This window comes from Rhinatrema bivittatum, chromosome 18 (assembly GCF_901001135.1).
Source record: "Rhinatrema bivittatum chromosome 18, aRhiBiv1.1, whole genome shotgun sequence".
In the NCBI taxonomy this organism is placed as follows: Eukaryota; Metazoa; Chordata; class Amphibia; order Gymnophiona; family Rhinatrematidae; genus Rhinatrema; species Rhinatrema bivittatum.
Genome location: NC_042632.1, coordinates 17,363,224 through 17,388,755, shown reverse-complemented (window position 1 = coordinate 17,388,755; position 25,532 = coordinate 17,363,224). Strand labels below are relative to the sequence as shown.

The window sequence follows — 25,532 nt, the reverse complement described above, 5'->3', positions numbered from 1 at the left end:
AATTGCTTCTCCCCTTCAGGGTTCCCCACTCCCCTGACTCCCACTTTCTTTGCACTCCCAGCATCTCTGCGGTAGGCATTGCATGTTTTACGGCACGCTGACAAATAACATTGCTGGCCCCTGCCCTAAACCCAAAGGATTCACTAATAAAGTCAAATATTAGAGAAAGGATTAAGGCTTTATCGCCTTCATCCTAAAATTGAGGGGAGGGGTTTCTGCCATGGATTAGTTATGCTGACTTTTCCATTCGTGTGAGCTCAAAGCCATTATCTAATGAGTAACTCTGGTGTTTGTTTCCGTCACAGACAACCTACATTTTGTAGAAAAAGCTGCTGGGTTAGCTCCTTGTGTGGCTCTTTCAAACTGTTTTGACTGCGGAGAGTGGGTGACTTAGGCTGGCTGGAGATGGTCTGCCGAAAGTAGTGAAGGCAAATAAGGACCAGGGGGGGCAGTTTAGACACACCTCGGGGAGCTTGCAGGGCCCCTGATACTGTGTACCTGCAAGCTCATTTTCAAAGGGAAACTACCTGAGGAATCTTCCTTTGAAAATTTGGGGCCAGCAGGGCCTGCGAGATGAAAAAAAAACCAAAACAGTACCCATGAACTTTGCAGCTGCTTTGTAGCAAAGAGGGCAGGGTAAACTCCCCATGTTTGCTGTGCCTTCCCTGCCTTTATCCAGGGGAGAAAATATATATGCAGTGAAGCTGCAAGCAGATTCTGGGGGGAGGGCAAATTTCAGGCAGGGAAATTCCTGTGAAAAAAGTCCTCCATATGTAGCGCTTCCTGAAAATGAATTCAACATTTCTCTAATTGCTCAAGGGTAAGGGTTTCATTTACTACTTTGGACTCTGACATCTAGAAGAAGTAACTTTGTTAATTGCTCAAAAAGAAGTTTGCAGTTTCTGTCCATTTAGCTTGCAGATTTGATATGTGTAAGTAGATATGTGTACTTCAAGTACTCAAGAGAAGTGGCGGCAACTCCCAGCAGCAGTGCTGTGCTCTGTCACTCAGGAACCAGGACCTAGCTCCTAACCCATGGGCTGGCTGGAGCTGGGGAGACTATAGAAGCAGCATCCATGGCAGAGCCATCTTCAGGCCAGTGAGATGCAGTTGACGCCTGCTCCAGGTTTTGCCCCATTGCATGCATGGATTTGTAGTTCAGAATTTCCCATTTATGGATCAGGACTGGAACAGCGGTTTACCTTTTATAAAATGGTAATAGGGAAGAGGTTGGAAATTGCAGCTCTGTTAGCCTGACTTTGTTGGTAGGAAAATTAATAGAAACTCTTCTTTCAATACTAAAAAATGCAGAGTTATGCATTTATGCCGCAAAATCCAAGTGTAGGCACCTGGCTCACTCAGTCACTAAAAATAAAAACCAAACAACCCATCCAGTATTCAGAGATCTTTCTCATGGGGGCAGAATGAATTAGTTGGGTCCTCTGGTGAATGTTTGCACTCTTTCCTTTGTCTGGTACTTGCTAGGTCAATGCATGGAACACAGTAAATGTGGCTCCCAAACAGACATTGCTTCCATAGTATCAGTTTCTGGTGCACTGGAAGTTGATGCTGGCATAAGCGATGCTCCTTCCTGCTGCTGGCCTGGGGAAAGGGGCAAAGAAAAAAATAAGTGGGACGGCGCTGCCCGCTCAGTCTGCTGTCAGGATGGGGTTAGATAAGTCATCTAGTGCTGCTGCTGACTCCACCGAACTCTGCTGTGTCAGACTGCTTCCAAATCTGAGCCACTGCCCTGTGCAAGGGGACGGCTTGCACATTGAGCTGTGCTGGCCTTGGATCCTTGCACAAGGGAACACTACACAATGCAGTTCACATAGCAGGACAGAGACTTTGGTGTCGTGATATCCAATGATTCGAAGTAGCAAAACAGTGAGACATTGCAATTATCTCTACTCAGGGTGAGGACTCTTGGGGCTGCTGTTGGATTGACGCAGCCTAACCAGCAGACAGCACTGCTTAGCTCCAATAGGCAGCAGCTGACCAGCGGGAAGGGACTGGTCCAGAATGTCAGCAGGCAGGAATGGGCAAGGGACAGCGAAGGCAGGATTTAGGACTGATGGCAGGTAGAGAGAGAGGTCCGGAACAAGGCCGGAACACCACAGATAGACTGGGCCGCTGAGGCAGCAGTGAGCCAAGGCAGGAACACCACCAAAGAGAAGAACCAGGAACTACAATGGCACATGATCAAGATTTAGGATCTCTGGCTTAGGCACTCACCAAGGGAATTGAGCCTCCTTTTATTTCAGAGTAGCAGTGATATCAGCAGTCTGCACAACAGGAAGTCCTGAAGGCTGGGCCTATAAAACTGGTGAATGCTGTGTGCCCTTAGTCCAGGCCACAGGATGTAGCCCGAAAGCAGGATACCGGAAACCACACTGGGACATCACTGCAGAGGACATGGCACCATACCGAGTCCAGAGCCGCAAAGTACAGGACTCTGATTAGGGTGTAGTAACCCGGGGTTGGCAGCATGTTATAGTACCCCCCCCCCCCTTTTAGGCTCCCACCCCCAGGGGCTTCTTCAGGCCATTTTTATGGTCTTGTGGGAAAAGAGGCAATGGATCCTTTGAACCAGAATGGAGGCATTGAGGTTCTCTGGTTATGGTCCCTCTGGTTACTCGGGACCATAACCCTTCGAGTCTACCAAGTAATAAAGTTTATTTCTCACCACCTTGTAGTCGATGATGATGTTGATTTCAAACTCCATTTTTGAATCAGCAGAGATAGGGATGAAGAAGGAGGGGGTTTTTTTTAAGAGTATCTGTGGAAATACATTTGAAGTATGAAGCCAGCGAAGGAGTCAGATGATCAAGGGGTAAAACAATTACAAAACAATAGTAGAGAAACTAAATGAATTATTTGCTTCAGTCTTCTCTGAGGAAGATGTAAGAGAGGTACCCGTGCCAGAAATGATAATCAAAGGTGATGATTCAGAGGAACTGAAACAAATCTCAGTGGATCTGGAAGATGTATTAGGACAAATTGACAAACTAAAGAATAGCAAATCATCTGGACCAGACAGCTTACACCCCAGAGAGCTGAAAGAACTGAAAACTGAAATTGCAGACTTGCTATTGGAAATTTGTAAATTATCATTAAAATCGTCTATGGCAGTGGTCCCTAACCCTGTCCTGGGGGCCCACTGGACAGGGTTCTCTCATGCATATTCCCTGGGGGAATATGCATGAGAGAAAATATGCAAATTTTCTCTCAAGCATATTCATTGTGGATATCCTGAAAATCCGACTGGCTGGTGTGTTATATTACGTGCTTGCATTGGCTCCACATGTTTGCATAGGGTCAGTAGGAGGGAAGTGGTGTTTGAGAGTCATTTGGTGAGTTGGTAGGCTTTGGTTTTTGGTTTTGGCTTTTAGTTCTTTTTTGAAGGTTTTTAAGTTTTGCAGTGTTCTAAGTTCGATTGGGAGGGTGTTCCAGAGTTTGGGGCTTCCTAGGGATATGGCTCTCTTCCGAGTTGAGGTGAGTTGTTTGGAGCAAGCAGGTGGAATCTTTAATAGACTTTTATTAGCTGAGCGGAGGTTTCTTTTTGGAGAGTGCAGTTTTATGGATGTATTTAGCCAGTTGTTTGTTTTTCGTATATTATTTTGTGTAATATGGATATAGTATTTTGTATTCTATCCTAAATTTTATTGGGAGCCAGTGTAGTGATATGTGTAGGAGTGATGTGATCATGTTTTTTAGTTCCAGTGAGTATTCTTGCGGCTGTATTTTGGAGTATTTGGAGTGGACGGATGATGTTGAGAGGTAAGTTGAATAGCAGGGAGTTGCAGTAGTCCAGGTTGGAGAAGAGTAGTTGAAGGACTGTTCTGAAGTCGTTGGGGGAAAGGAAAGGTTTTACACGACGTAGGGTTAGTAGTTTGTAATATTTGTCTTTGATTTTAGTAGTGAATTGGTTCTTGAAGGAAAGTTCATTGTCAATTATGACTCCTCCAAGGTTGCAGGCATGATTGACAGGTGAGATTGTAGCTTTTTGGTTCATTAGGTTGAGTTGTGGTAGTTGAGGAGCGATGTTCTTTCTGTCCAGTATGATTATTTCTGTCTTATCAAAGTTTAGGATGAGTTTCATGTTGGTTAATAGTTGCTTTATTTTGGTGAGTTAGGTGGCTGTTTTTTTGTAGGTGTCTTCCAAACAGTTGTATATTGGGATTAATATTTGGATATCATCTGCATATATGAAGTGGGTCAGTTTAAGGTTTGAGAGGAAGTGGCATATTGGGAGCAGATAAATGTTGAAGAGTGTCGCAGATAGAGTGGAGCCTTGGGGAACTCCGGTGTCTAGGTTTATTTTTTTTTAGAGGATGTCATTGATCAACACCTGGTAGGTTCTTTGTGATAGATAGGATGTGAACCATTGTAGGGGTTTTTTCTTTTGCACCAATTTCAGATAGACGGTCAATCATGATTGAGTGGTTTACCGTGTCAAAGGCTGCTGATAGGTCAAGTAGGACTAAAAGGCAGCTGTGGCCATTTTCAAAACCTTTGAGTACGGTGTCGTTTAATAATAGTAGTAGTGACTCCGTGTTCAGTTGTTTCCTGAAGCCAAATTGCGTGGGTAGTGGGATGTTGCTTTCTTCAAGGTGGTCGCCGAGTACTTAGGTACTTTCTCACATTCAGTATCTCTCTTTCCCTCAAACACACACACATACATAATCAGACTCTCACATTCAGTGCATGCACACACACACACACACACACACACACACACACAGGCATTTTCTCATATTCAGTGGCTCTCTCTCCCTCATGTACACACACAGACAGTCGCTCACACAAAAAAGGCACACTCTCACTCTGTGGCTCTCTCCCTCACACACACACACACACACACACACACACACACACAGTCTTAGGAATTCCCTCATGTTTAGTGACTGCACATGCACACACAAAGGCAATACCTCACATTCAGTGGCTGTCTGCTCACACACACACAGGCACTAGCACTCTCACATTCAATGTCTTTCTGCACACACACACACACACATATTCACTGGCACACTCTCGTTCAGTGGCTCTCTCTCCCTAATGTACTTACACATATTCAGGCCCTGTCACATTTAGTAGCTCTGCACACACACACACACACACACACACACACACTCTCACATTCAGTGGCTCTCTCTCCACACACACAGGCATTCTCTCACATTCAGTGGCTTGCTGATTCTCAGACACATTCACACTCTCACTCATTCACACAGGTTCAGGACCTTCCCCTCTTTTTGCCATGCTACTGAGTCACAGGGGCTTTCTTATTCAGGCGCCCCCCCCCCCCCCCCCCCACACACACACACACACACACACACAGTGGCCTGCCAGGACTCATCTTCAGCCACCAATGGAATGGTTTCTGCAGGTGGCTGCCAGGTTGCTGGTTATCCTGTCTTCTTCATCTGCCAGATAGGCTCCTTGGCGGCCTGCCAGATCACATAGACCATAGCAGTCACGTCAATGCAACGTGAACTCCTGCTGCCGCAGGGCCAATCTTACAATAAACTGTGAGATTGGCCCCAAAGGCAGCAAGAGATGACGTTCACTTATACAAGACTCCTGCTGCCAGCTGTGGGAGTAAGGAAGTGGCAATTGAATGCAGCATCAGCTTGAGAGGGAATTTGGCTTATCACTGCCATCTTCCTCACACTCAGTGGCTCTCTCCCTCACATGCACACACACACACACATATATACTCTCTCATGCGCTCAGTGGCTCTCTCTCACACATACACAGAGAAACTCTCACGCTCATAGGCTCTGGCACTTCCACATTCAGGGGCACTGTCTCTCATCCTGAGTGGCTCTCTCTTCCACATACACACAGGCACTCTCACACTCTGTAGCTCTTTCTCCCTTACACATACACAGTGACTCTCTCTTCTGCACACAAAAATACACAGACATCCTCTCACGCTCAGTGACTATCTCTCCCTCATACAAACAAACAATCTTTCACATTCAGTGGCTCGATCTTTCTCACACAGGCTCTCATTTTCTGACACACACACAAGCTCTCTCTCTCTCATATATATATATATATACGTATGTATGTATGTATATATATATGTATATAAGTATATGTATATATATATATGTATATAAGTATATGTTTGTATATATATGTATATGTATATATGTATATGTATGTATATATATGTATGTATATGTATATATATGTATATGTATGTGTATATATGTATATGTATGTGTGTGTATATATGTATGTGTATATATATGTGTATATGTATAAATGTATGTATATACACCCACACACACACTCTGAAGGTCTCCCACTCTTTTATGGACCTTTTTTGCCCCATTGAGTTTCTTATTTTGTCGCTAGAGCAGCCTCACTGAAGATGCACCACCGGGGAGAGGGCTGCGTCAGTGAAGATTCACCACCAAGTGGGGGGGAGGGGAGCCATGTCAGTAAAGATCCACTGCAGGAGAGAGGGGAGTGGCTTCAGTAAAGATGTGCTGCTGCGGGGGGTGGGGGGGGTGGAGTGGAGGGCCACCTCACTTAAGATGCCCCGGGAAGAAGACCACTTCGTTAAAGATGTGCCACAGGGGTGGCGTCATGCCCAACTTGAAAAAAAAAATCAAAGAAAAAAAATTAAACAAAGGGAATCCCCCTGCATCCCTTGAAGGCCCTGACCGCATGCCACTTCTGATTTCTTTCTTGTGTGGCAGTGATAGGAAAGGCTTTCACCACTTGCTCCTTGCTGTCTCTGACCATTTCTCTAAGTGGGTATCCCATGCGGCTCTTTTTTAGGTCTGTGGTTCAGTATTTAGTGCTGATATCAGAATATACCAGCTCCTGTTCCTCTCCTTAGAGATTTTGTTAGGCACACACACCCAGATCCAGTTGGAGCGCAGATAGTTCATAGTTTTTGCTGAAATTTTGGGTGAGAACCGAGTTTGCAACTCCATGGTGGAATTATCCTCATTAAGTCTAAAACGCCTTCTGTGAAGTCAGTATAGTGTAACATATGGAGGCGTTAAAACATGAAATTCTAGTTGGAGAGACAGATTGAAGAACAGTAGGTGTCAAATCATCAGATTATTTTCGACTCTATCTTTGAATATCACAAATAAAGTTGCTGGACTGGCTTGGTGGCTTACTGAGATGAGGGTCTGCCTCCAAGTGGTGCATTGGACAGGGGTTAAGGATGCTGAGTAGGCAGTGCTCATAGTCTCGGGGATGATGGGGGAGGAACTCTCTTCATCACACAATGGTTTTTTAATTATTTTAAAACATTTGTTTTATGCACCCATCCACTGTTTGTTGATCACATCATAAAAGCATACACAAGAAAAATGAGAGCTTCCTTACAATACTGTTGCTGTCAAAACTTCTAAAATTGCATACATCATATTGCTTTCATAGCTTTTCTGTCATGTCCAGTTGTGGCAGATAAATATTTCGAACAACCATATGAACTATGGTCACTTTACCATCCTGATCATAAATCAAAAGCCTGTTTAAAAAGAAAGGCCTTCAGCGACTTTCTAAAAGTTTGGGTGGAAGTGATGGTTCATAGGTTCTTTGGGACTGTGTTCTAGAATGCATCATCTCTAGATTCTGCTAGATGGACAACGCGAGAGGACGGGACTTCTAAAAGGTCTGGATGGGCAGATCTCAGAGTACGTGTAGGAGCAGATCATCGTAGAAACGAGGACTAAATCAAAGGGAGGGTTTATAAAAGGGCAAGAACCTCGCAGGTTGATGTTAAGCGTGCATGTGAAAAATTGCCCACATACACACGTTTGTGAGCCACACACGAGCAACGCAGATTTTAAAAAGCCGCAAAATGCATGCCTATGTACCCATGCACGCATAAGGAATAAGGGGGCAGAAAAGAGGCAGTGCATGGGCAATCCAGGGCAGGGCATAACTCCAAATTTTAAAACCGAAACCCGGAGTGCGTGTACGTTAGATATCCGCGTAGCTTTACTGTGCTCCTGATGATGAGCAAGTCTGTAGATCTCCAGTTTTAGGGCTGATAGAAGATGGTGAGGGATCTGGGTCAACTGGGTGGCATGTAGGATGAAGAACTAGAGGTCTGAAAGACCTCACTGTTAACTGGGCAAACTGGTGGACTAATTGTAACATGGGTGAGCATGTTTTAAAATTTGCTGACATACGTGAGTAAAAACCGACAAGATCTTATGGAAGACACACGTGTGCTAGCTGGGCTTGAGTAGTCTTTTAAAACTAGGAGCCATCTTAAGCGCAGTTGATGCATTTTAAAACATAACAGGTAGATTTTTAAAGTGTTGCTTGCACAAAAACGGCCTCACACGCGCGTCTGTGGTTCACACACAAGCAACGCGAGTTTGGTGTCAAGAACATGGAGGCAGAAAAGGGGCAGGGCATGGCTGTTCCAGGGTAGGACCCAGAACACCAGAGAGAGAAAGACAATCTGACACTCTATATAGTTCCCACTGTAAGAGGGGGCACTTTCAACTCAGGGTGGGTTTTGGGGGGGGGGGGGGCAGTGTTACATTGGTTTGCCCAGGGCGCAAGGGTCTGAGGACCCTTGTAACACCACTACCACCCAAAACCCACCCTGAGTTGCAAGTGCCCCTCTTACACTGAGATGTATAGAGTGTCGGATTCTCTCTCTCCGTCACTTGTACAAGCATGTTATTAAAATATGCACATAAAGGATGCACACATATGAGCAGCAAGGATATTTTAAATAATACACATGTACTTGCACGCATGATATAAAATTAAGCATATCTCTGCTCACGTGCCAAATATGTGCATTCCTTTTAAAATGTATCTGTAAGTGTGCCAGTGTGTGCCAAGCGTATCCTTGCTTGCGTGCTGATACGCATGTGTATGGGCACATGTGCACTCGCAACCTGTCAGGTAGCTGTAGAAGATTGTCTCCAAGACGTCCTTTACTAGAGATATCAGATGCTGGATGTATGGAAGATAATTTTCAAAGGAGTTGCGCATGTAAATGTAACACATTATCGTAGCAATTTTCAAAAGCCTCTTACTCGAGTAAAGTGCATTTACACGAGAAAAAAAAACAATTTGAAGCATGTAAATGCTTTTTAAAATCAGGCCCATGAGGTCACAGAGAGTAAGGAGTGCGTCGTGTTCCCTTACACTTCCCAGTGGGCGGTATCTTTCAAAGGAATGTCTCCAGAAAACTCATGAACCAGTCTTCCATCCTGAGAAAGTGGCTGACGCTGAAGGGTGGAGCTCTCAGACCTTTTAGCAGGAGAGAGTTTTCTTGGGGTCCAAGGAGGATCTTGAGATTGAGAGAAGAAAGGCAGAGTGGATTTCTGGTTGGAGTCAGACTGGAAGATCCACTTTCAAAGTTCCGGCTTAGAAAAAACTTAGTAGAAGGTTGTCCGTTCAGGAGAGTGTTCTAGTTCATGTTACTGGACCTCAGTGGTCTGCACACCAGGGAACAGGTACCAAAAAGGGAAGAGTCCAGGACGGATCCCATCTTCAAACAGTGCCTACTGGCTAGGGGATAGTGGAGGAAGAAATCCCTAGTGATGTGAAGATTGTGCATCGATAGATTTTTTTTTTTTTATTATTATTATTATTGGAATTTATTTTCTGTCACCAGATCCATTGCAAAGGAATTTGTCTGCACCAAACAGCAGCGCTTTATTCTTACTGGAAGATGTATCTTAAGGACCCTGCCTTCTTCCGTCAGGGAAGAACCTAGAAGCATGGGTCACAGCTTGGCCCCAGCACTCCCACAGGAAGCCCTCCGCCCGGCGAGAGGATGGGGCAGAGGTTATGTACTGCAGCCCGCTACAGAAAGATTCTCATACAGCTGGAAACACATGAGAGTAGGAGAGAAACTGCCAGGCTGAAAAATTGTGAAAACTAGTACCTAGCATATGCTTGGCAGAAGATTCTTTATCCCTTAGTGTGTATGTGTGGTCCCCCCTCCCCTCCCCGCGCTCCACCTCCAGGTGCAAACAGCAAACCTCTGCTGTGTAAGCTGCCGGCAAACTGGGTTCCCAGACACCATCTGAAGCTGAAGTGCCTCAAACTGATGTGATGGGAGCATTAAAATATTCTCTAGCCAGGACTAGAACCAGTAACTTTTATTGATTGGTATAGCCAGGCAGGAGGAGGTCTGCTAACCCTCCTGATCAGCAGCTCTGTCCCTGGACAATGAGGTCATTAATTACATGAGCTCTACAGGAAGAGAATGCTATAGACCAGTGGTTCCCAATCCTGCCCTGAGGACCCCCCAGTCAGTCGGGTTTTCAGGATATCCACAATGAATATGCATGAGAAAATGTGCATGCACTGCCTCCATAACATGCAAATTTTCTCTCATGCATATTCATTGTGGATGTCCTGAAAACCCGACTGGCTGGTGGGCCCTCAGGACAGGGCTGGGAACCACTGCTCTAGGACCCATTAATGTCTGAAGCTGGAAACCTGATGAAAAGCAAAGCAAAAACTGGACTGCATTAGCAGTGCTGTGCTGTGCACCCTCTGACGACATGAAATGAGAACCCCCTTTATCTATACTATTTCAGGAAGCAAATCTCAGATGTGCCTAGACACACGCAAAGAAAAACTGGGATGTCTCACCGTGTTCCCCAGTAAGAGTCAGAATACTGCCTGATCTTGATCATTCTGAAGGGCTTCCAACCCTGCTGGACCACAGGCCACCTTGAACTTTGAGTACAAGAGCTCTTCTTTAAGAATGTCACCTCTGTCTGTTCCTAAAAAGAGAGAACAAACAATAACTTAGGGGCCAGCTGCCAAATAAGGCCAGGGTTGTTTCCTTTTGAAAGTTACCTCTGGGATGTCCATGGTGGTATCTGATCAGGAGGGAAAGCAGTGTCCATCGTTTTGAAAATCAAATCATCTGTTGTTTCTCCCTGACCTAAACCCTCCCTCTCACCCCGAAAGTGCCTGACTTTCATCCAGCTCGTTGCTCTGTGAGGGGAACAGTTATCAGCCTGGGAGACCTATCCAGGTAAATCTCTTTGATAGTTGCCCTCTAACTGTGCAGCTTGCCCTCTCCGGAAGGCTGGATTGCTACTGGAGAAAATTTAGTTTAAGAAAAGTCCCATAAAGATGAAGCTAGATCAAGCCAGGGGCCTGATTTAATTGGTTTGGCTTCCCAGACTCTGGGTTGAGACCCCAAATAAGGTCACAAAACCTTCGGCTGGGGTCACAAGTGCACCTCTTCAGGCACCAGCAGCATTAGTAATGGAAGTCAGCGTGAGGCCTGTGAGCCTGCTCGCACTCACAGGCCCTGCAGCAGCCCCACCCTCGCATGAATTTCAGTATTAACAGGAAACCCTGCACGAAGAAGGACTGGGGCCGCTGCTGGGATTGTGAGGCCTCTGCTGACTTTCATTTCTAATACTGCTGCTGCTGCTGCTGGCAAATTGCTGTCGGAGCCAGCTATGGAGGTAGGGAAAGGCAGAGTGTGCACAGGCCTGTGTAGATTGCCACAGCTCCTCACTCCTTAACTCCCCCCCCCCCCCCACTGAACCTAGCCAAGAGAAAAAGGTCACCTCTGTCATCAGCCTGCCCTCTCTTCCCACCAGTTATCATCCACCTTTGGCCTGCTGCTGACCCTGGCCAGAGGCATGCTTGAAGAAGGGGCTGTTTGAAGGGAGGGATCAAATGCAGGAGGGGGTTTAAGAGTTGGGCCAGCTGGAGACTTGCTGTGGAGAGTGAGAAGGGAAATGACAGAAAATTGGCTGAGGGATGTAAGAAAGGAGCTGAGGGGGTGAGAGAAGGCCTGGAGAGAAGAAAGAGGGGATCCACTGGAGGGGAGGAGATCTGTAAGAAGGGTGGAGGCTGAGAAAGAGGATTAAGTGGAGGTTGAAGGGGGGGGGGAGAGATCACACCCCTGCTAGTTTGTTTTGGTTGTCCTCCGGGGACCATGGGGGTCACATTGGCTAGTCCTGGTGTAGCTTGCTGTCGATTACTGAATGGTGCCATGGCTTTATGTGATTTATCTTACTGTGTCTAATTTTTATACTGGGGTGCCTTCCTTAGATTGAAGCTGAACAGTAAACGGACCCAGCTGGTGCGAGAGCTGGAAGAGGCGACGCGGTCACTGGCTACATTACACTCACAGCTGAAGAGGTGAGTTTCTCTGAGAAGGTATTCTTTACCGTCAGCTTCAAGGTCACCGTGGGATTCACAGAATGAGAGATTCCACAGTATGCACGGCCAAGATCACAGCTAAATACAGCTGGTTAAAGTAAACACTGCTTCCTGTGCATCATGTTTCAGAAGCGCTCATCAGGGCTACTTGTTATCCCAGTGGTTACTGTACTGAATACAGTGATGGCTTGGGGATGAATCCCAGCTCAGACCCGCTTGTGATTCAGAGTGCCTCTAAAATAACACAGGAAAGACTAAGAAAAATACTCCACTTTTGGGGAGACAGAGATGTTCCAAGAGCAGTTTTGGAAGAGGTCCCAAGGAGCACTCACCTGATTCTCGAATTCACAGGAAGTCACAGAAATACTGAAATAGCACCCGTTTTCCCCAGATAGGGGAGTTGAAGGAATTACCAAAAGCAGGTACAGTATATAATCAGATTTCTGTGATCTCTCCCTTTCAAAAATACAGCACCTCTTTCCAAATACTGGACCCCTTTCTGTTTTATGAGTTCAGTTTATTGACTTGTTATATAGCCTTTCAAAAACAATCAGAGCAGTGTACAATAATAAATGTCAAGATAAATAACTAATACAATAAAACAATCTAAAAATACATAACATGATGAAAAGGCCCCAACAGAGCTCACCAAAGTAAAAACACTAAGAGGAGATGTGGGAAATCATGATTATTATGGGCTATGTTTGGAACTTAACTGGACAAACTGCAGGTTTTTAAATTTTCTGCCACTCTGAACACCTCTGCTTTACCTGCCCTTTTTGCCAGATAAAAGTTAGCTGGATAAGTTGGAAGCATTCTAGGGTAGAGTTAAGTTAGCCAAATAACTTATCCAGCTAACTCTGATGTTCAGTGTTAGATAACTAATCCGGCTAATTCTGATGTTCAGCATTAGTTAACTTATCCGGCTAACTCTGATGTTCAGTGTTAGATAACTTATCTGGCTTACTCTGATATTCAGCGTTAGTTAACTTATCCGGCTAACTCTGATGTTCAGTGTTAGATAACTTATCTGGCTTACTCTGATGTTCAGCGTTAGATAACTTATCTGGCTTACTCTGATGTTCAGCGTTAGATAACTGATCTGGATAATTCTCATGTTCAGTGTTAAATAACTGATCTGGCTATTTTGATGTTCAGCGTTAGATAACTGATCAGGATAACTCTGATGATCAACATTAGATAACTTATGGAAAAAAGTCAGCATGGCTTTACCCAAGACAAGTCTTGCCTTACAAATCTGCTTCAGTTTTTTGAAGGAGTTAATAAACATGTAGATAAGGGAGACCGGTAGATGTAGTGTATTTAGTTTTTCAGAAGGCGTTTGACAAAGTTCCTCATGAGAGGCTTCTAGGAAAAGTAAAAAGTCATGGGATAGGTGGCAATGTCCTTTTGTGGATTACAAACTGGCTAAAAGACAGGAAACAGAGAGTAGGATTAAATGGACAATTTTCTCAGTGGAAGGGTGTGGGCAGTGGAGTGCCTCAGGGATCTGTATTGGATCCTGTACTTTTCAATATATTTATAAATGATCTGGAAAGAAATACGAGTGAGGTAATCAAATTTGCAGATGATACAAAATTGTTCAGAGTAGTTAAATCACAAGCAGATTGTGATAAATTGCAGGAAGACCTTCTAAGACTGGAAAATTGGGCATCCAAATGGCAGATGAAATTTAATGTGGATAAGTGCAAGGTGATGAATATAGGGAAAAATAACCCAACCCATGCTATAGTTATACAATGTTAGGTTCCATATTAGGAGCTACCACCCAAGAAAGAGATCTAGACATCATAGTGGATAACACATTGAAATCATCGGTTCAGTGTGCTGCGGCAGTCAAAAAAGCAGAATGTTGGGAATTATTAGAAAGGGAATGGTGATTAAAATGGAAAATGTTATAATGCCTCTGTATCGCTCCATGGTGAGACCGCACCTTGAATACTGTGTACAATTCTGGTCACCGCATCTCAAAAAAGATATAGTTGCGATGGAGAAGTTACAGAGAAGGGCTACCAAAATGATAAGGGGAATGGAACAGCTCCCCTATGAGGTAAGAATTAAACTCTGGAATGTGTTGGCAGAGAATGTGGTTAGTGCAGTTAGTATAGCTGTGTTTAAAAAAGGATTGGATAAGTTATTGGAGGAGAAGTCCATTACCTGCTATTAAGTTCACTTAGAGAATAGCCACTGCCATTAGTAATGGTTACATGGAATAGACTTAGTTTTTGGGTACTTGCCAGGTTCTTATGGCCTGGATTGGCCACTGTTGGAAACAGGATGCTGGGCTTGATGGACCCTTGGTCTGACCCAGTATGGCATGTTCTTACGTTCTTATCTGAATAACTCTGATGTTCAGTGTTAGATAACTTATCAAGTAACTCTGATACCCCAGGCAATAATCAGTTCCTGGGAAAATAAGGGCCTGAAAGACTGCCTAGAAAATATTATGGATATAACAGAAGTCTCAGTCTTCTTACTATATGAGTTATAGTACTCATATTTTAATAGATTGTGAACATGAGCTTTCATGGAAAGTCTAGTCGAGAGAGACTCCAAGATAGTGGACATAGGTTGAGAGTGCTAATCCATGTCCCTCAAATTTCAGCTTTGATGGTGCATCTATCTGGGTGGCTCGGCTCAAAATCATAATCTCAGCTTTTGAAATATTTAGGGGTTTTCTATTGTAAAAAAAAAAAAGCCATTTCAGGATTGCTGAGAGGTGGATTCCTGGTTTTTAAATGAAGAAACAACTGCGGAGTGGATTGGGGTAAAGAATTGTACATCACCACATAAATGCGGAAATTTAATCCCAGTCCCCCAAGAAGCCTCCATATGGGGCCAGATACAAGTTAAGCAGTGGCTGAAAGCACAGACCCCTGTGGCACTCCAGTTTTAATTGTAATCCGCTTTGATTTTCCTTCTATATGGATGAGAAAAGAGGTTAAATATTTAAGTACTGTGTTTAAGGTACCAAATTTCTCAAGTCGTTTAGTGAGGATTATGTGGTCAACTGTGTCAAACACAGCCAATAGGGATGTGAATCGTTTTTTGACGATTTAAAATATCGTCCGATATATTTTAAATCGTCAAAAAATTGTTAGGGCCACGATACAATACCAATTCCCCCGATTTATCGTTAAAAAATCGTAAATCGGGAGAAGGGGGAGGGCAGGAAAACCGGCACACTAAAACCCCCTAAAACCCACCCCCGACCCTTTAAATTAAATTCCCCACCCTCCCGAACCCCCCCCCCAATGCTTTAAATTACCTGGGGATCCAGCGGTGGTCCAGAACGGCGGCGGTCCGGAACGGCCCCCTCAATAGAATCGTGTTGTCTTCAGCCGGCGCCATTTTTCAAAATGGCCGCCGCAAAATGGCGGCGGCCATAGACAAAAACGATTCAACGGAGGAGGTCGTTCCGGACCCCCGCTGGACTTTTGGCAAGTCTTGTGGGGGTCAGGAGGCCCCCCCAAGCTGGCCAAAAGTTTCCTGGGAGTCCAGCGGGGTTCCGGGAGCGATTTCTTGCCGCGAATCGTTTTCGTACGGAAAATGGCGCCAGCAGGAGATCGACTGCAGGAGGTTGTTCAGCAGGGGTTCCGGACCGCCGCTGAACGACCTCCTGCACTCGATCTCCTGCCGGCGCCATTTTCCGTACGAAAACGATTCGCGGCAAGAAATCGCTCCCGGAACCCCGCTGGACTCCCAGGAAACTTTTGGCCAGCTTGGGGGGGCCTCCTGACCCCCACAAGACTTGCCAAAAGTCCAGCGGGGGTCCGGAACGACCTCCTCCGTCGAATCGTTTTTGTCTATGGCCGCCGCCATTTTGCGGTGGCCATTTTGAAAAATGGCGCCGGCTGAAGACAACACGATTCTATTGAGGGGACCGTTCCGGACCGCCGCCGTTCTGGACCACCGCCGGATCCCCAGGTAATTTAAAGCATTTGGGGGGGGGTTCGGGAGGGTGGGGGATTTAATTTAAAGGGTCGGGGTGGGTTTTAGGGGGGTTTAGTGTGCCGGCTCACGATTTTAACGATTTTTCACGATAGTTTAAACGGCAACAATACGATTCCCTCCCCCTCCCAGCCGAAATCGATCGTTAAGACGATCGAGGACACGATTCACATCTCTAACAGCCAATATGTACAAAAGATCCAGGATGTAATCCTGCCCACAGTCAAAGCCACGAAGAAGTAAAGTTTCCTTACTATGGTTTTACCTTTTCTCTTTCAGATAATCATTAATTGTTTATGTGCCAGAGTTTTGATGACTTTTGCCAAGAAGGCAAGTTTGATATAGGCCTATAGCTTGATAGTTCCAACGGGTCGGCGGTTGGATTTTCAAGTATCGGTTGCAATGTGGCCATCTTCAATGATTCAGGGAGATGACCTTAGGCAAGGGAAAGGTTCACAGTCTTAAAGGGGCTATTTCCTCCCTAATCACTTTTAAGGCATTCGTCTGATTTAGTTCTAGTGAGCAAACTGAAGGCTTTAATTTAGAAATATGTTGAATCTCCACACCAGATATCAGCGTGATATTGCCGCATTTGGGATAGCCAAGATAGCATCATTAATTGGTGTAAAAAAAAACTGAGTAGAGAGATTAGACAGAATATCAGCTGAGGGACTAATCAGACTCTTTACAGGAGAAAATAAAATCTTAGTTATAACCTGTTTCATGAATGGTTGTAATAAAAAAAAAAAAATATATATATATATATATATATATATATATATGTGAGTGTGGTGTGTGTGTGTATATATATATATATATGTGTGTGTTTCGTTAATCATGATTCTGTATATTGGTAGTTGGTTTCTATAAATTTCAAACGGGCCGATTCAGTACAGTGTGCTCAGACGGAGCACACTGTTAACCCTTGATTGGACGCGCATTTTCAACGCGCTAGCGTTACCCCTTATTCAGTAAGGGGTCGAAAATGCACGTCCAACCCCCCCCCCCCCCCGAACCTAATAGCGCCCGCAACATGCAAATGCATGTTGAAGGCCCTATTAGGTATTCCCGCGAGATTCAGTAAATAAAATGTGCAGCCAAGCCGCACATTTTACTTTAAGAAATTAGCGCCTACCCAATGGTAGGCGCTAATTTCTGCCGGCGCCGGGGAATTGCACAGAAAAGCAGTAAAAACTGTTTTTCTGTGCACCCTCCGACTTAATATCATGGCGATATTAAGTCAGAGGTCCCGAAGGGTAAAAAAAAATTTGAAGTAAGCTCGCGGGTTAAAAACCGGTCGCTCAGTTTTGCCGGCATCTGGTTTCCGAACCCATGGCTGTCAGCAGGCTCGAGAACAGACACCGGCAAAATTGAGCATCGGCTGTCAAACCCGCTGACAGCCGCCGCTCCTGTCCCTAAAGAGGCGCTAGGGACATGCTAGTGTTCCTAGCGCCTCTTTTTACCTGTTTCTACCGCCGGACCTAATTTGCATACTGTATCACGCACACAGGACTTTACTGTATCGGCCCAAAAGTTAGTAGTAGATTTTTACTTTTTCCATTTGCGTTTAGCTCGGCATAGGATACGTTTTTCCCCTTTGAATTCCCTAGAATGCCCTAGAGCTGTTTTCTTCGTCTTTAATTTAATGACACTGGATAGGAGTACCACACAAAATTATGATGGTCCTTATAAAAATGTTTTTCATAGAGTGAGCCATATGTTGAAAAAGACTATTTAAAAAAGAGGAGACAATAGTTACACTTTGAGTGTCATATCATATGCGTGATTCAAGATACTTGCTCCAGCTTCATGTAATTAAAGAGCAAGTAAGATCTACTTCTGAATGGCTTTCCTTCCTGAGGCATGATAGCTTGAGGTATCCTTTGCTACCCTAGCACACTGCAGATTCCTGCAGGCGATCTGCAGGTGAACTGCAGGCACCAGCGCAAGTTGCCCAGAGATTTCCATGGAAATGTTGGTACTTCACCTGCGGTGCATCTTATTGTTCTCTTTGGTGTGCGACGTTTGTGCATTAGAATAGTGCTCTTGAAACACATCTCACTTCAAGGCTCTCTACCAGGGAGCAGTGTGGATTTAATCATCATTGTATTCATTTATTTATTTTACACTATTTATATTCCTCCAGTCCATGAATCTTGGTGGATAACAACTGTATATACATAATTGGAACAGACACTATTACAGGCGCTCTATTGTAACAAGAAATAATAAACACCACCAAGTGCGAGCATTAAATCTCTTATATACAAAATCAAGCTCATGTATTCAGATCCTGGCCAATTAATTAGAATGGAGGGAAAGGCCATGACAAAAAAAAAATGTCTTAAAGGTTCTCCTAAACTTCATGAAATCCCTCTCCGCTCTTATTTCCTCTGGGATGCTTTTCCACAGGGTGGGACCTGTGACCCTAAATACCTGGTTTCTAGATTTGCTTAATTGAATCTCTTTTACAGAAGGAATTTCCAGGAGAAACTGAGAGGCTGAGCGAAGTGAGCGCCTAGGTTGATATTGTTGAACTGTAGCTGCGATACATTGTGGGACAAGTTTATGCTGAGCTTTGAAAATCAGAATGGGAGCCTTGAATGTAATCCTCCCTGAGACTGGGGGGCCAGTCTAGGGCTGCCAATACAGGAGAAATGTATTCCCGTGTTGATGATATTCAGTATATTTTCTGAATATTTATTGTACTTTTATATCTGTTGTAAGCCGCTCTGGGTCCTTTATGAAGGAGGGCAATATATAACTGTAAAAATGAAATGAAATGAACTCATTAAACTGGTCCAATGCAGATCTTAATGTTCTTTTTTGATCTCCACAGTCTGTCTGCCAGTATGCTATCTCTTTCATCGGGTAGCAGTCCTGGATCCCTAACCTCTAGCAGAGGATCGCTCGCAACATCCAGTCAAGATTCCTCCACGTCTGCCAGCTTTACAGATCTCTATTACGAACAGCTGGAACAGTTGGACTTAGAGTATCAGAACAAAATGGACTTTTTACTCCAGGAAGGAGCCATAGGCTTCCGGCCTTCTGGCTGCATAACCACTATTCATGAGAACGAGGTGGCAAAACTTCAGAGAACAGACACGACCAATCGCATCCAGCTTCTGAGATCCTTATCTGGTACTCCCAAGTCGATGACATCACTGTCCCCAAGGTCTTCATTATCTTCCCCCTCTCCACCCTGTTCCCCGCTTGTGATTGACCCCCTTTTAGCTGGCGATGCCTTCCTAAGCCACATGGACTCTGATGATAGTGACCTGAGCCTGAGTCTTTGTGAACTCAGACTGAACGCTGTAACTGAGGGCTGCAGACTGGAAGGGACAGAGGCCGAGGATAAAGCTCTAGGCCAAGGTATGCCTCCACTTCTCCTAAACTTCTCTGTATCATTATGGATTCATTTCAATTTGGTAAGCTCAGTCCGTTGTTGGTTAAAGTAAAGCCTGGTATGCTGCACCTGAAGGGGACACACTTCTAAAGCTTTCCAGTTTTACTTTCATCCTTTCAACAGAGTGTGAACGAGCCGCACCAAAAGCCCAAAAGAGTCACATGTGGCTCCTCAGCTTTAGGTTGAGTAGCATTGTTACCCTACCAACAGAACTTCATGCAGATTTTTTCTCTCTTATTAAACCATTAATTAGTATCTCAAATATAAATTGTTTACAAGTGAAAATGATAATATGTAAACATGTCAGAAGATCAGATGTATTCAAATTATAAACTCAGGATGTCCTGACATACTTTTATTTATTTCTTTTAATTTTTGTTTCAGTAATGTAGAAATAGACTGTCAGGATGATGCAACTTTAATTTGCACTTTTTCTGCTGTTGCTTGCTCTAGTAATATGAAAAAAGAGGAAGTAGCATTGAAAAGGTTGCACTAAAGAGGCAACAAAGCTACCTGCTTTATAATGGAGGTTTCACGCTTTCTCCCCAACCTCCGTCCTAGAAGAAGCAGCCTGAACCATAATCTCATAGATAAGGAAGAGCAGATGGAGCTGTGGAATTACGGCAGGATGTGGGTTTTTATACCAGCTCCGTCTCTCTCTTTTTTATGACTGAAGGCATGGTATAATAGAGAGACAGGAAAACAGACCCTATTAATCATTTTAGAAACATAGAAACAGGACAGCCGAAAAAGACCTATTTCTTCCCAGCCCATCCACACCAATGGCTCAACTCTACAATCCCTAGCACTCCCTCAGATTTCCTTTGTGTTTGTCCCATGCTTTCTTGAATTCAGATCCTGTCTGTGTCTCCACCATCTCCTCAGCGAGGCTGTACCATGCATCTACAACCCTTTCTGTTAAGAAATCTCTCCTTAGATTGTGCCTGAGTACACCCCATTTCACTCTCATGTCATGACCCTTCCTTTGAAAGAGGCCCATCTCCTCTGCATGGATACTTTGGAGATATTTAAACATCTCTATCATATCTCATCATCCCTCCTTGCCTCCAGGATATACTTGTTTAGATAATGAAGACCACTGATCATTTTAAAAGCCATTCCCTGGACTAACTCCAGCCGGTTTATATCCTTTTCAAAATGTGGTCTCCAGAATTGTACACAGTATTCCAAATACAGGGGCAACATCACCACCTATTTTGTGCTAACCACCATTCCTCTCCCTATGCAACTAAGCATCTTTCTGGTTTTTGCCGTCTCCTTGTTTACCTTTTTGGCCATCTTAAGATCATCAGATATGATTACCCCCAGATCCTGCACTTGTTTCATGCTGTACTGCTGCCTTGGGCTTTTTGCAGCACAAATGCATGACCCTGCTTTTTTAACATTAAATCTTAGCTGCCAGACTCTAGACCATTCCTCAAGCTTCACCAGATCCCTCCTCATGGTTTCCACACCTTCCTGGCTGTCTACTCTGTTACAAATTTTGGTATCACCTACAAAAAGACAAACCTTTCCGATAGTACTTCTACAATATCGCATCTAAAAATATTGAAAAGAACTGGTCCAAGGATTGATCCCTGTAGCACTCTATTAATCACACCCCTCTTCTCGGCGTGAATTCCATTTACCACTACCCTTTGTCACCTCCCAGTTTCTAACCCAGTCAGCCACTTTTAGGGCCACCAGTCAAAGAAACTGATAATCATCTGACAAGACCTAAATCTGGTTAAACTGTGCTGTCTCAGAAACTGTACTAACCTCTGCTTTAGCAGTGATTCCATTATTTTGCCCACCACAGAGGTCAGACTAAGCAGCCTGTAGTTCCCAGCCTCCTTCTTACTTCCACTTTTATGAATAGGAACCTCATCCGCCCTTCTCTGGTCCTCCGTAACAAATATCAACAAATTGAAAAGGTCGGCCAGTGAAGCTGCCAGAAGCTCAGAACTTCTCTGTTCCCATAAAACCCTTGTCGGCCCCCATCACTTTATCTACTCTTAGTTTTGCTAACCCTTCACAAACACAGCCTTTTGAAAACCATTTGAGGGTTCCCTCACTTCCAATCCTATTTGTGTCCATTTTATGTTGTCCTAGCATCACGGTAATGCTAAACCCCCTCACCCCCCTTCAATATTTTAATAAATAGCAATGCTGCTCAGTGGCCTGATTTCCCTCCTTCCGCATCCCCTATCTTTAAAAATGTGTGTCTGCAAAACCCTACCCCACCCCAGAATCCTCAGTAGTCTTACATCCTCCTCCTGCGCGTAATACTAGGTGCCTATAGCTCTGATAGTGCTAGCATGTAGTATTGATTTATTAACTGCACTTGGGCAATGATTGGACCATTCGTTGCGTCACTGGGCATCATGACTTTCTTGGGTGGGCAGGGGAAGGGGTGCTTTAGGCAGTGGAAATTTATGTTTACAGCATCTTGGGGGATGGTAGGGAGCCACTCATCCCATGCTTTTTTTTTTTTCCTCTGCTGCTGGCCCCCTACTTTTATTTTTAAGTTTTCTGGCAAACGTTAGAACGAGATCCGGTGCTTCCATTAGGTAAACCAGGCAGTCGCCTAGGGCAGTGGTTCCCAACCCTGTCCTGGGGGCCCATCAGTCAGTCGGGTTTTCAAGATATCCACAATGAATATATATGAGAGAAAATTTGCATGCACTGTCTCCATAGCATGCAAATTTTCTCTCATGCATATTCATTGTGGATATCCTGAAAACCCAACTGACTGATGGGCCCCCAGGACAGGGTTGGGAACCACTGGCCTAGGGCACTAGAACTTTGGAGGTGGCAAAATTGCACCAACATGGAGGGGAAGAGCCAGTACTGCCGAAGAAGGGCGCTCTGTGCCGGAGTCTGGGGATGAGTGACTAAAGGTTCGCCTAGGGCACCAAAGAGTCTTGTACTCGCCCTGTTTAAGACAGCAATTTTTCCAGAGTTACCTGGATAAACTTAAGCCGTGCTCCTGGAATACCTTCGTGCCGTCTTTCTCTTTTCCAGCTAAGTTTTAGCTTCGTGGTGACTTAACTGTCTAAAACTTAGCTGGAAATACAAAAGTCTGAGTTTGGTTAACTCCTGAAGTTAGCTAGGCAAACTGTTTTGAATATTGACCTCACTTTCTTGGCAGTCTGTTATTATTAGGGATCTTCGTTTTCAGTTTTTATTTCCCCTGGGAATTTCAGTGTTATAATTTAAAAAAATCAGTGGAAAAATGACTTTTTTATAACAGGAGAAAAATTAGTGTAAAAGTCATTTTTTCTACTGATTTTTTTGTTATAACATTGAAATTCCATGGAAAAATGAAATAAAAACTGAAAATGAAGGTCTCTACTTATTACTGATTGTTCTCTTTGGGAATGATGCAAATTTGAAAAATGTAGCGAGCTTGAATCCTTTAACTCAGTGGTCCCCAAACCTGTCCTGGAGGGCCACCAGCCAGTCGGGTTTTTGGGATATCCTCAATGAATATGCATGAGAAAAAATTTGCATGCACTGCCTCCATAACATGCACATTTTCTCTCATGATTATTCATTGTGGATATCCCAAAAACCCGACTGGCTGGTGGCCCTCCAGGACAGGTTTGGGGACCACTGCTTTAACTACTAGCAACCTCCAAACTGGTTATGACCTTGCTGATAATGATCTGGCAAATTACAGCCCCCAACTTCACCATAGGTCTCTTCAGTGTCCACCAATCCCTGCCAGGAAAGAAGCACACACATACAGACACCGTTCTCCATCAGTCATTATTACTTGAATGAAATGTTTAATATTGCAATTGAAAGGGGAAAGTGAGAACATTGAATTTTCCTTTTTTAAATTGAATGATCAATGAAATATCCCAAGGATGTGAAATGCATATTGGACTGGATTCACCTTGTCACCATCAGTAACCTGAATCTCCGGCGCGGTCTGAAAGCCTTGACTGATATATTTATTTATTTATTTTAATTTTTTCTATACCGGCAATCGTGATAACATCACATCAGGCCGGTTTACAATAAACAATGGGGTAATAACCGGAACCAAGAACAAATATGTAATATACATATTATAAATGCAGTTACAATAAACAAGGAAACATGCAACTGGGAGTAAGAAGAAGAAAAGATAGTAACTTTAACATGGTGTATAAACCTGTAGAAGGTAAAGTTTTCAAAAAAAAAAAAAAAAAAAAAAAAATTAATTGTATAATTTACAATGAGTTGTTCAGTTCAAAAATGCAGTTTTTAATAATAAAGAAGAAATCATAAGTAATGAAGATACTGGGTGTTTATAAAGTTTAGAAGAAGATTATCAGGATGATAATCAAGATTATCACTTTGCTGTTCTTTAGCCAGAGACATATTTTTGTCATCTTGGATAGATGTGTAGAAAACTGTAATCTGTTTTGGTTCCAAATGGGCCGTGACTGGCTGTGACCTTTGGTGATTTGTTGAAGCCTATTTGAAAGGGATTCCAAGAGGATGAAAGTGATCATCAGTTAGTGTTATTCAGTCAGCAGGCACACTAATTATCCAAAGCAGTTTATTAGAGGAGTAGAGAATGAAAGATTTTACTTTCTAAGCAGTGCTTAGCTCTTTTTGAAGCGATGTGGCTGAGCATGATGAAATGCAGCTGTTGAATATTTGATACCTAGGGTTGCTATCTCAGCCAGGTCAAACCGAAGAGGCTTTTTTGATCTATTGCATGCATACATGGAGTAGACCTACTTTTCTCAGGAAAATCAGAGCTATAACTCCACACATACAATGGGAAAATCTCAAAACTAGATCGGCCTCTTTGGTTTGATCTGGGTGAGGTTGCAACCCTATTACTACCTATGCCCAGTACCCATTCTTGTGTAACAGGCGCTAAATATTGTATCCAGGACTACTGGGCTGAAGGTAGAGTCTAATGTAGGACTTGACAGTGATATTCAGATACATAAAGGGGAGTTGTAAAGAGACTCATGATAAGTAATTCTTCAGTGTTACTGAGGATAGAAATAATGGGCATAAATTGTAGCAGAGGAGATTTAGATTGGAACTTTCCAACTTAAAAAGCAGTTTAGTATGGGAATAATTATCTGGCGAGGTGCTGAATTTATCCATTGTTGAAAGGTTATGAGAGCAGGTAAGACATACATCAGTCTGGGCTGGTTTATCTTGCATGTTGGCAGAGGAATAAGATAGAAGACGTTTTGAAGACCTTTCTAGCCCTATCTGTCTATAATTTTATGTTGCTCCACTGCTGTTGATTGCTGATTATTTTCCTTCTCCAATATACAAAACAAAGTAATGGCATCTCCCCAGCTTGGGACAGTTGTGAAAGGATTTTTCCAAAACGTGAATGCTTAAAATGCTGTGATTCTGCCACCTACTGCTGCAAATCCAAATGCTTTCTTTTTGTTAGATCAAATGATTTTTCCTGCAATAGATCGGCACCAAACGTGACGTCTTGTCTCGATGATGGATGTTTGCAGCCTGCTGTAGTGTGAATGCTTAGATCAGACACAAAAAGATGCATGCCTTTGGAAGGGTGCGACACCATGTAAAAGAAGTTTCTGGAGTGCCATCTTTGTGAACTTTGGGGAGATACTGCTGTTTTGTTTGCTTAATATTAAACAGAAACTCTGTGGCCTTCCTACCAAAATATATTCTATTGCCAGTGCCAACAGTTGAAATCGAGTTCTCTCTAACCTAGAGGGATTCCCAGCTCCTGCAGTTATGTAGTTCAGGAAACTTAATAAATATGGTAATGCTGACAGTACATGCCAGCCACAAGGAAGGAAACCAGAAAGGCTGTCATTGATCTGCTTGTCCAGCAAGTTCAGATCATCTCTACCTCTGACAGCCTAATGTGACCCCAAGAAAGTCATTTAGCTACGTGTGCCTTGGTTATGATGAATGTTTTCCCCCCTCTGCCCATAAGTGCTTTCATGTAGTAATAAAGGAAGCAATATCCCTCCTCCTGAGCTGGAATTCAGTGCTTCTA

The 25,532-nt window shown here is 43.8% G+C and overlaps 1 protein-coding gene across 1 annotated transcript in view; it reads left to right on the top strand.

The window, feature by feature from the left end:
• The window catches only part of WWC1 (WW and C2 domain containing 1), a 297,528-nt gene that overhangs the window by 216,804 nt on the left and 55,192 nt on the right, over window positions 1–25,532 (top strand). The window contains exons 10-11 of the mRNA XM_029583831.1: window positions 12,043–12,132; window positions 18,965–19,497. Of these exons, the coding sequence (XP_029439691.1) occupies window positions 12,043–12,132; window positions 18,965–19,497 (623 nt within the window). The remainder of the gene's footprint in view (window positions 1–12,042; window positions 12,133–18,964; window positions 19,498–25,532) is intronic.